Raw genomic sequence first — 12,694 nt, forward strand, 5'->3', positions numbered from 1 at the left:
GCAGGCACCTCGGCAGCTGATTGTCTGGTGTCTCGTTGGTTGCAGCGGCACTAATATTTAGAGTGCGATAGCCGTTGTGGTGGTGGTGCAATGACTACGATGTGCTATTCGGCCAGTTTCTACTTTACAGTTTACATCATATCATAGCAAGCAAAGATTGTAGTCGTTTACGCATTAATAACCGGTGATTCCCCGCAGTCTGGGCTGTAAAGTATTACCAACTTAATATCAAGCGCTAAGACGCTTTCGAATTTATTTAGGGTCATCATTGATAACCGCATTTTATTAAACTGATTCCGACTGACGCCGACACCCATCGGTTTTTTCACCCATTTTTTATCTTTATGGTGCGGCGTCGCCGATAGCGTTATCGGAAAGAAGTCGGCTTTTAATATTTTCAAAATTAAGGAATAAAAATAAAAGCTTTTAGCGATGTTTCTTGTCCACTCGGTCAGTTTATAGTTTATAATAATTGTTCCTTTTGCAAATTCGCTCATGGCTTTTTACAGTATTTTACAGTTTAAAATTTAACAGTTTAAAGTTTACACAGTTTACACTGTTTACAGCTAGGACTAGCTATGTACGATATGTACGTATCGAATAAAACTCAAATAGCACCTGCTATTTGAGTTTTCGACTGCTATTTTTAATTCGCATTAGCAAAAGCATTTGCTATACGAAAATAGAAGGTTTGTCCCAACACTAGTCCTCGGACCGGCCGTGCTCTGTCGCAGGCACTCGTACACGCGCGACGTTGCAAAATTTCGCCTCTATGTGATTTTCTATAAGTAACGAACGAAAACACGATCTGTATAAAATGCTAAGTGCTTCGTTTTTTTTCGCTTTCGCAGAGATGTAATTTTTTTTTAAAGAAATTATTGATAATAAATCTAGAGATTTGTCTTTTGTAAATTTCGGGCATAACGAACATATATTAACATCATCTCACTAATATCTCATCAATCGGTACACCCAACTATTAAAAAATTCCAATAGATTTAAATAGGATACACAGGTTAATGTTATCAAATGAATAATTCTTAGAAGATTTCCATATAAAGCTTTATCTATATCCTTTTTTGAGTCAAATAAATGAGACTAAGACGATTTGAAAATTCAATATAAAAGTTAGAAAACAAAACAAATTAAATGGAGATTATGAATGGATACTCGGTTTTCTCAATTTCTAAAGAAACTAACTATTTAATTTCTTTGAATTCGGTTTCTTGGAAAAAAGTTGTTAAGCAAGGTTTCATTATTGCTGTTATTTTTTTGCTATTTTGCTATTTTGTTTTATATGTGATTTAATTAATACGTGAACAAATTACCGTTTCATCTTCACATAAAGATAGCTGTTTAGTACAACAATATTATTTGCGTTTTAGGAGATCGCCGTCCAACTCCAGAAATGTTAGCAACTGTCCCTGTACGAAAAACTCGAGCTGGTTTGCAATTTACTTGCGCAGCACCAACTCTTAGCGATAACGGCCGGGATGTCTGGATCTGCAATAGTGATTCGTACGTAGGACAAGTGTGTATTCTGACTCTCAATGAAAAACCAGAGCCGGCGGTTACGTCTTGCAATGGAGTCTGTAATACCCGGATATTATGCATTGCATCTGTACCTGGGCCGGGTTTGCAAAGCAGGTAATAAAAAAGTAGTGTTTAGATATACATTGCATCCGTAAAGTAGCGGATAAATTGAAATGAAATGGACCGTTTCTTAAAAAAAACTGCTCGAACCCCTCGATTTTAATATTTGGATTGGGGTTTTTCTACGTGTAAATTAAATATGACTGATAAAGGTGAGTCGAAAAAAAGATATGACGTCATCAATATGTTTTTAAATGGAAACCACTATTTTTTAATGCAGAATCAGAAAGAACGCATGTTTTTACAAAGGATGTGGTACAAATCAATAGTGGTTACATAAGCAATTTTGAACGAAAAATGATGATAAAATGTAAAATTAAAGAAAAAGTATTTGTTCTTTTAAATCTTCTAAACTCGCTGGTTTAGTGACATAGACTTTACTTTTTAAGTTTTCCCAGAAAAAGTAATCGAGGGGAGTTAAATCTGGCGATCTGGGTGGCCATTTAATGAGCCCTCCTCTACTTATCCAACGATTTGGAAAAACTTCATCTAGATACTTGCGAACACGTAAAGCATATTGTGGCGAGGCTTCATCTTGCTGAGAAAAAAGTTCACTTCCAAATCCGGATACAAAGTTATCAGAGCGAGATCATTTTGAAGAAAGTCCAAATACCTCTCACCAGTGAGAGTGTCATAAAGAATTACTTTCTTTATGACACTCCTAAAACTTTTCCTTTCACTATACCGCACCACACATTGGCTTTTTGAGAGTGTTGTGTATGACATTATGTGAACCAATTTCGGTCGCCCAGTATCGACACTTCTATTTGTTTACAAGGCCGTTTAGAGTAAACGGTGCTTCGTCAGAAAATATTATCCGTATTACAAAATTATTGTTATCATTACATAATTGCTGCATTTGCTTACAAACTTTATTTTGGAGATCAAAATTATCTTCCAATAGCTCTTGAAGTAAGAATATTCTATAAGAATGGAATTTTGCTTTTTTCAATACTTTATGCACAGTAGATAGCGATAAATTAATATTAGAAGCCGGGACGGCAGTGATTGTGGCTTTGGGATTATTTTGGACAGTTAACATAACGTTAAGCTGATCTTCTTCAGTTATTGAACCCCGACCAGCGTTTCGAGTATCCCGAACATGCCCGAATTCACGAAACTTTGCTTCAACTCTGCTTACCATGCTTTGGCTAATAGGCGACCGATCAGGATGAATTGCATTAAATAACTGAACCACCTCGTTTTGAGTACTCATCATATCTCCGAAACCAATCATGCACAAGATTTCGATTCTTTCATGTTCGGTTAATTTTCTCATATTATATACACTAGCAGTAGGTATAGTTCATACGATATCAATCTGAACAGCAAAAAAAAAACAAAACTGTGGGCATAAGCAGCATCTTCTTCATGAAAAATAGGCGTGCAACGGCAAATTTTTTATTTAAATAAATTTACATTAAATATTAGTATATTAATTTATAACAAGTTAATAGGTATAGTAAATTTTTACTTTAAAATTATCCCAGACTCGCTTATTCGAAATTACAGTTTCTTTAATACTACTTTGAATTTCTTTTTTATTTTCGTCATGATAATGTGTAGTAGAATTTTTTTAAATATTATTACTTATAAAATGGGTAAAAATAAGAACTTACATAAAAAAATTGTATTAAAGAAGTGTAGTCCCTTCTTGCAATGGAGTTAGAAGTTAAATTAGAAATAAAACCATCAATCACTCTCAACTAATTTAATTTTCAAAAAACCAAAATGGGAGATGTCCATCATCAGGGTTAAATTTGATTTGGTTCGCATGTCGAGGGTGAGATGAACAATACATTCACAATTAAAATAGAGCTATATTTATGTATCGAATAAATTAAAATTTTACAAAATGTATGTAAAAGAGATGAAATACTGGTCAAATGTCACAAAACCTTCTTAACCTAAACATAGATGGCGATGACACAATTAATTTACATCACATACCAATTTAATAAAAATTTGGTATAAAACACTAAATGTTTTCAGATATACAATTATACAGCTACATAATTTTTTATTAATTTTACTTAGAATGCGGTTTTTTTGCATTTCTTTAAAAATATAAAATATACTACGACTTAAAATTCACTATCAGAATTTTCTGAACTTAAGTCCAAATTTGGAGTTATAATAATAGGGTCAACAGCGGGTAAAATGCCATATTCATCTTCTTTTTTTTCAACACTTCGGACACAATTCTTCCATATATCAGTTTTGTTTATTTCTTCAACAACTGCTCTTATGGTTTCTAAGACGAAAGCACTGTCAGTTGGGGAATGATTATATTTCCGTATTTTGTCCTTCAGAGTAGCCCAAATCATTTCAATAGGATTAAAAACGCAGTAATACCGAGGAAGACGTAAAATTGTATAACCATTTGCCTCGCAAATTTTGTCAAGGACATATTCTTTTTTTAAATTTTCTTTTTTTATTATTTCCAATAACGCCTTTTTTGTCGCCTTTTTAGGAATCTGCAAGTTTTTAATTTCCATAAATTTCGCAATTTTTTCTTCTTTCTCTTCGGCTTACTATCTGCCGCCCTCGGTCTGCTGTTCTTCTTTCTTAGTGTTCGTCTTTTCCTGCGTGTCTTCTTCTCTTCTTTAGCCCAATCCAAGGTGTGTAGGCAACGTGCCGAGGGATGAATGGCCGTGGGGCAAAACACGGTCGCAGACGTTCCCTCTGGAATACCGGGCGACCTTCCAGAGTATCCAGCCTTACATCAGAACCCAGCTTTCCTTCAGCTCCTGTTGCGGGCTCTTTCTCTGATGGGCCCACACATTCTCCCACCCCCGAGGGCTCTGTCTCAGCAGGGAACCCGGTAATCCTCGACGTCAACATTGACGATCTAGCTGGAGCTCTCAACAGGGCACAGCTGAAAAGAAAGAAGCTCTGCGGTTCTGAGAAAAGAAGGAGAAGGAAGGCTGGGGCTGCAGAAGAGGCCAAGGGCTCCATGGGCTCGGCTTCCGCGGCTGCCCTGGCACCTACTCCCTCAGAGGCTTGCAAGCCTGGGGCTTCCACTAAGGAGGGACCAGGCACCAAAAGGTTCAGAACACCCGGGTCTACGCCTACCGAGCGCGTTGGCGGGGCTAAGAGACCGCGGACCGCTGAGTCCCGGCCTTAAGTCAATACGCCTATCAGGCGGGCAAATCCACGGACCTGGCCCTACACCACCTCGTTAGGAAGGTGGAGGGTGCTCTGGGTAGTGGCAAGGCCTGTCTGGGTGCTAGACATTGAAGGGGCGTTCGACAACACTCCTTTTGCATTAATCTGCCAAGCACTCGAGAGCCGCGGCTCAGAACCCTGTTTGGTTAGCTGGATAGAGGCCATGCTCTCGAAACGTCATGTATCTGCCCAGCTCAACAACGAGATTGTCGAAACGTTGGCGGCTAGGGGCTGCCCGCAGGGAGGAGTATTGCTCCCTACCTTGTGGTGCCTTGTGGTCGACAGCCTGATAAATCTTTTAAGCAATGCTGGCCTATACACACAGGCCTATGCTAATGATCTAGTAATCCTTTGCCCAGGGAAAGACGTCGTCTCAATGCAGGGCTCTATGATGAGAGCCCTACGTATGGTGGACATATGGTGCCTCTCGGGGGGTCTCAGAATTAACCCCAAAAAAAGCAGAGCTCCTACTATTCACGAGGAGACGTAACTTTGGCACGCCCCCTGTTATATCTCTAGGTGGCGTGCAGCTGCATTACTCCAGGACAGTTCGATTTCTGGGAATCAAGTTGGATCCCAAACTCTCCTGGCACGATCATGCAGACACCAGAATAAAGAAGGCCACCTGCACGCTATGGGCCTGCAGGCGGGCTTTCGGCAATACCTGGGGTCTGTCTCCTAAGATCCTCCACTGGATCTTCTCGCGCATTGTGAGACCTCTTCTCACATACGGGGCTATCGTTTGGTAGCCATGTACGGAGAAAGCGAAAATTCGTGCTCAACTGGACAGAGTCCAACGGCTTGCATGTCTCAGCATAACGGGTTTCATGCGGACGGCGCCAACTAGAGCGCTTGAGACTCTGCTGAGCCTTCCGCCTCTGGACCTCGTTGTGCAATTCGAGGCAATGAGGACTGCATACAAGCTATACGTCCTCGGCGAACTACGTGCTGGCGACACCGGTCACGCAAAAATTTGGTCACGGGCCATACAGGAATGTCCTCTCCTTCTGATGGGCAGTGACTGCATGGCTCCAGTAACTGTGGACTGCGAGGGATTCGTGACGCACATTGCAGGCAGAGAGGAGTGGCAGCATTCCAACAGACCTGCATTGCTAAATAGGGGGACCATCTGGTACACAGATGGCTCCAGAATGAATAACAGAGCTGGATCAGGGCTTATTGGTCGGATCCCACATACCAGTAGGGCATACTCGCTGGGGGAGCACGCCACTGTCTTCCAGACCGAAGTATTCACTGTATTAAAATGCGGACAGAAAATCCTAAGCTGCGGACACCGCAATACAGTCGTATCAATATGCTCGGACAGCAGAGCTGCCATTAAGGCTATCACGGCCGCAAAGGTAAGCTCCAAGCTTGAACTGGAGTGCATAAAAGTCCTGAAAAAACTAGTACAGGTTGGATGCAGGGTCCAGCTCGTCTGAATAACTGGCCACGCAGGCCATGCAGGTAATGAGGAAGCGGCCAGACTGAGATCCGCGAATGTGCCGATGGGGCCGGAACCCATAGTTGGTGTCGCCAAATGCGTTGCGGTCGCGTCAATGAAGGGTCTGCTGGACAAGTGGACCCACCGAAGATGGGACTGAGTCCCCTGGTATGAGACAGGCCAAAGCGCACATAGGTGGGCCCTCTGCCTGTCTCACCAAAAATCTTCTACGCCTAAAAAGACGCGAAATTCGGCTAGTGACAGGTCTTTTAACCGGTCACTGGCACTTAAGAAGCCATCTTCATACTATCGGTATTGCGGACAACCCGGAATGCCGATGGTGCTGTGAGGAGGATGAAACCGTTGACCATATAGTCGGGGAGTGCCCAGCATTCACGCGCGCTAGGTTCAAATACTTGGGTAACACTTTCAATGTACCAAGCGACTTTAAGTCCTTCAGACCAGAGAGCCTTATCGGTTTCTCTAAGGCCGTTGGGCTCTGGTAAACCCCCGGTGGGGCATGACGGGTCCATCAGGAGACCTCTATGCACAACTGCCTTGGCAGCCCACTGTTTCGTCAATTCAATTCAATTCAAACCACCGGCGTGTAAAATAATGACGCGTTTGCCGCGAGAACAAGGTCCACTTAGTGTGCACATTTTGGTATTATCAACCCAACCACTCTTAACGATATCATGTGTGTCATACCACGTTTCAACAAGGTAAACAATTTCCCTTTTTGATTGACGATATTCCTTTATTTTACTTAAATATTCCTGCCGCCAGGCTACAGGAGATTCCATAATAACCATTCTTTTATCTAGTTTTTTATATTTAAAGCCACAATCTATTAAGACGCTACGTAAAGTATCAAGAGATTTATACTTATAATCAAGATAATCCATATTTAATTTATTTTGAATTGCTTCTAACGTTGGAGCGGTGTTTTTAGAATAAAATTGATAAACAGTTTGGCGTATAACATCTCTGTCAGGATTATCAATTTGCTTCAGTTTGTTATTGTTTTTATTTTCGTTTTACCGAATGATCAATCACAATCCCTGCATTTATTATAGTGTAGACGGTGGTACGAGTCAGTTTAGTGAGCTCACAAATCCTTTTTAGAATATCATTTTGTGAGGCCTCGCTCATTTCAGTTTTTAAACAATTAAAAATATTTAATATAAGTCTTTGGGCTTGAACATGCAAGTCTTTATTTTTAAATTCGGATTGATCTTGGTTTATATTGGCATCCAAATTTTTAATTTCATCATCAGACACATCAAAAGGTCTCCACAACGCCATCTTGTTAATTTTAGGTATTAACAACACCAACAATAACAAAAACAACAACAACAGCAGCAACAATTTAATAACAAAAAAACGCTAAATAAAAAGAGAAGCAACAAATACATAAACTAGAATTAAACGGCACGCGACCAGCACACTTCAAAACACCTGCTATACAGACGAATATGAAATATAAATAAAAAAGTAAAAATCGCCTTTAAGCAAGACACTAGCGTTTACTTCCAGCCCGTTCACAATTTCAAAACCTCTCTCGACTCGCCACTTGCCCTCTTCGTCTATTACACGGCATTCGCACATCTCTCTCTGACAAAGTTTTCTTGTCGGGGGCCGGTGGCTAAAAATCCCGGCGTTCGTCGCCTTCGAAATATATGAGGACTAATCACATATATTTCGCTTCTTATTTTAATACCTATAGATGCGGAATATTGACAGACCCAATTTTGCCACCGTTTGGATTAAGATCGTATGCACTATAATAAAGTGTAGTTACTAATAAAACACAGGATGACATTGCTTTCGCCTTTCAAAAAGAATAAACACCACTTGCAAATGTAAAAATACTTCAGATAGTTGTACCAAAATACATTCACTTTTTGACACTGATAATAACAACGAAAACAACTAAAAAACCAAAATACCAACATTTAATTTAGATCGGTATTTCTTTAATTTTACATTTTATCATAATTTTTCGTTGAAAATTGTTTACGTAACCACTATTCATTTGTAACACATCCTTTGTAAAAAAATGCGTTCTTTCTGATTCTGCATTAAAAAATTGTGATTTCCATTTAAAAAACATATTGATGACGTCATATTTTCTTTAAGTCATCCTGTATATTTAATTTCCACGTAGAAAAACATTAAACCCAAATATTAAAATCGGTTCGGGCATTTTTTCAGAAACGGTCCATTTCATTTTTATTGAATTTATCCGCTACTTTACGGATGCATTGAATGTGATACTAAAGGAGGAAAATAATTAAATAATTTTTGCTTTTCTTCATTTGATTTTTTATTAATATTTCTTGGTGATTACCTATAACGAAAGCCAAAATATTTGGTATATCATTCAAGTTTTCTATTTTAGTATAAGAATGTAAGAATGCGTGACAGTGAATGTATTACTTCTCTTTCTCTTTGATAAATTAGTCTTAGATATTTTGTTGAGTTAACAAATTTTGTTTATATTATGTTGCATAGCTCTCTTGCTGTAATAAGCAAATAGACAAATAAATATAACTATGATAATGAATAAACTGAAGGTCCTGCCTTTCGAGATGGTTTATTATGGAAGCCTCAAGTAAAGATTTATCAGGATCCCTCAATGGATTGCTATTAAGTCAATGAAGTGTTTCTTATTTTTTGAAAGCTCTTGTTTTTATATTATCAAAGTTTAATATTCAGTATCATTACCGACCTACTGCAACCACTAATGGCATTTTCTTGACTTAACCTGATAATTTTTGGGTCTTATGAATATTCTTCATTTACTTCTTACTATAACTGTACGGTATATATTTAAGACATTTGCGGTTTCTTAAAAATGTTTTTTAGTGGTTGTAATAAATTTCGTAATTTTAAAAGGGTACAATAAATATCGGGTTAAATGGCAGTATACTGAGAAGCCTTCAAGTTGTTAGAAACTATAAATTTGTTTTACTAAAGATAATGAATAAGTAGCTTATTATGAATTCGTCACAACAACAATACATATTTTACTTATGTATATATGTTTCACTATAAAATTAATTATTTTTATATTGTTTAATATTATTGCAGCTATGAAAAATAAATTGTGGCCATAGTAAAATAATAATATTAAACAAAACATTGTAACGGATAAAGTGTAAAAATTAAATTCAAACCAGAAATGATTTTTAGGATTTTTCGTAAAATTCGATTTATAAAAAAAGGAATAAATATAAAAAATATTGAGCACATTTTAAAATGACGTTATTTACGAACATTATTTAAAATAACGTTAAGAACAATATTTGTATTAATGGTGTAATAGCAAAACACTCCTCCTCTTATGTATGTAAATATAACATTCTTACTATTTAATTTATTGTTTATAAAAAAATTGTGAAAATGCATAAATTAAAACTTTTTTCCTGGTTTTTTAAGATAATTGGGATGATTTCTTGTTTTGTTGCAGTACTCTTTTTTATATAGTATTTTAATTTACCTGGTATAGTATAAGTATTTATTAGTATTAATATTTTTAATAAAGTTCCATTTTTGCTATCTAATGCCATATTTTATCTTGCCACTAAGATCATTTACGTCAGGAAAAAGCAGAGAAAAATTACAAACACAAAAAGCAATGCAGTTCGATAGTAGTTCATCAAGTGACGAAGATGATCGACCCGACGATGATAAGAAAAGCGAGCAAAGAGATTCCGAAAGCAGTCTACATGGTGAGGAACCTGACAAACTTTCGACAATGTGGTTGGGTACCGAAGATGGCTGTATACATATTTATAACTCTAATGATAATATTAGGATAAAGAAAAATAAGGTTAGGCTTCAGTTGGGGTCGGCTATATTGTGTATAATGTAAGTATATTTTTGCTCTTTAAATCTTAATATTATTAAATACATTTTTTGGTTAAACATTCTCTAAAATAATATAAGCCTTTCATAAAGGTACTTTAAAAAAAGCATATATTGTATACCTTATTTTATTTTATAGTGGACTGAAAATTATGAAATTGGGTTGATAAAAAGGGTGATTTAAATAAATTTTAGTTTTAAATATAACATCGCATAGTTTTATATAAATTTTAATAATCAAAGATTTATTATTTTTAGATACTTAGAACATCGAGTATTTGCTTCCATGGCTAATGGAGTACTATTAATTTATGAACGAGATGGAAGTAAGTCAACTTAATATGAGTTTAACCTAACAAAAAATATTTTTTACATACACCACCGCTCAAAAGTATTTGCCCATCTGCAATAACAAACAATATAGTAATAATATGCACTTCTTCTAAAAAACTAATCTGTTTACAGCTCGTTTCCGATGAAATTTGAAACATTTAAAGGTGTTTAGTCTTCAAGAATTAATTTTGTGTAACATTGGTAAATAATTTCGCTTGCTTATTGACGATTGTCACCGTTTCTCTGCTGGTTTTTCAACATTCTTCAAAATGGCTAAAACAAAAGAGTTATCAGTAGAAACAAAAGGTTATCATTGGACTTCATGAGGCTGGAAAGACTAACCGTCAAATTTCGACGGATTTGGGAATTCCAAGGCGGACTGTCGATTATAATGTTAGGAAATTCACCAGAGAAGGGACTATTAGCAACAAACCTCGATCGGGAAGGCAAAGGCAACAAGTTCAAAGGAGGATTTAAATATTATAATTACAAGCATTAAGGCATTAAGGCGTTAAGGCGTCTATTGCGTTAGACGCCTTAACGCCCCTGAAGTCACAGCAAAAATCAACAAGGAGCGTAAAAAAGCGGTCAGTGTTTCGACAGTAAAACGGCGACTTTATAATGCGGGTCTTAAGGGACGTTTAGCTGTATCAAAACCGCTACTGAAAGATGTTAATAAGCAGAAAAGACTTGAGTGGGCCCAATCACACAAAGAATGGACCATTGATGACTGGAAGAAAGTTCTCTGGAGTAACGAGTCGAAATTCGAGGTTTTTGGAACGAAGAGGCGAGTTTTTGTTCGCCGTTATGCCAATGAAAGGGTCGCTGAGAACTGTACGGTGGCCTCAGTTAAACACGGTGGTGGTTCGGTGATGGTGTGGGGTTGTTTCGCAGGATATGCAGTGGGCGATCTAATTAGAATAGAGGGAATTCTTCGAAAAGAGGGTTACAAAACAATTTTAAGTGACAATGTACTTCCTTCTGGTACTCGAATAATTGGGGAAAACTTCATCTTTCAACATGACAATGACCCCAAGCACACGTCGAAATTGTGCAAGCAATATTTAGGTCAATTACAAAGGCTTCTGCACATCTTTTGAAAGTTATGGTATGGCCCCCACAATCACCGGACCTCAATCCTATCGAATAACTGTGGGATGAACTGGATAGACAAGTGCGAAAATCATCCCCACATCAAAAGAAGACTTGTGGAGGATCATCCAAGAAGAGTGGCACAAGATACCTTAGGAAACTTTGGACAAATTAATTAGAAGACTACCGAAACTCTGTGAAGCTGTTTTTTGATAATTTGATTTTCTTAAATTTAATTAATTGAAAAATGTATTGTTTATATTCTTTTTGGTATAAATAAACCGTTTCATATGAATAATATTTTTGTTATAACTTTAAAACAGTCATGTGTGGGCAAATACTTTTGAGCGGTAGTGTAAGTTAGAAAGAAAATGGGGGATATGGTTTTCATTGCCTCTCATCTTTTCCTGCCGGATACCGCTAAACTCAATATTTTTTAGCCCAGGTAGAGAGTCAAGATGACGTTTAAATACGTTAATCGGTATAATTTTCTATTTCGTCTTTAAGCCACAGATGTCTTTATGGTCTAAATATTTAGAGATGTGCTTTCTATGATAGCCATTATTACAAAGTTTTATGAAATCTTTTGTCTACATTAACCCTTTCACTGCGCAAAGCGGATATAGCCGCCAAAAAAGTCGTCCTGTCCATGCAGATGACGAAAAATTTACCATTTATCGTCTCAGGCAAGTTTATTCTCGTGCTATTATATAATGTATATTGTATGTTTGCATTTGACGGGTGTTGCGTGGCCTTTATTTTAAGTTTTTACGCACAATGGTGCGTAAAAAGTATTATACAAGATAAAAACATCAACCAGATAAGAATAAAAGTATCAGCCACATATATAGCCAGTGGTGCTACGAAATTTATCTGCTGTTTCTACAGACCACCAAGCGACACCCAATATAGAGGGCTCTTTTTGAACCTGGTTGATTGCATTAACAATCTGCAAATTGACTACCCAAGCGCAGAAATCATCGTCATGGGTGATTTTAACGTTTACAATATCAACTGGCTGCGCTTCTGCAACAAGAACGACGATGAAGGACGAGAAACTGAGCTATTTTCCACCATATGCGGGCTTACGCAACTTGTGGAGGAACCTACCAGAATCCCCGATCGAGACGGCGA

The 12,694-nt window shown here is 37.4% G+C and overlaps 1 protein-coding gene across 4 annotated transcripts in view; it reads left to right on the forward strand.

Annotated features, from left to right (window-relative positions):
- Positions 1-12,694, forward strand: part of LOC126749096 (rho guanine nucleotide exchange factor 17) — a 344,657-nt gene that overhangs the window by 305,142 nt on the left and 26,821 nt on the right. For 3 of the 4 annotated variants that reach the window (XM_050458723.1, XM_050458727.1, XM_050458728.1), the window contains 3 exons: positions 1,386-1,647; positions 9,857-10,138; positions 10,394-10,461. In XM_050458723.1, coding sequence (XP_050314680.1) covers positions 1,386-1,647; positions 9,857-10,138; positions 10,394-10,461 — 612 coding nt within the window. Of the gene's footprint in view, positions 1-1,385; positions 1,648-9,856; positions 10,143-10,393; positions 10,462-12,694 lie in introns of those variants that run through there. The other variant, XM_050458724.1, reaches the window with a different exon arrangement.

Source organism: Anthonomus grandis, chromosome 22 (genome assembly GCF_022605725.1).
Source record: "Anthonomus grandis grandis chromosome 22, icAntGran1.3, whole genome shotgun sequence".
Lineage (NCBI taxonomy): Eukaryota > Metazoa > Arthropoda > Insecta > Coleoptera > Curculionidae > Anthonomus > Anthonomus grandis.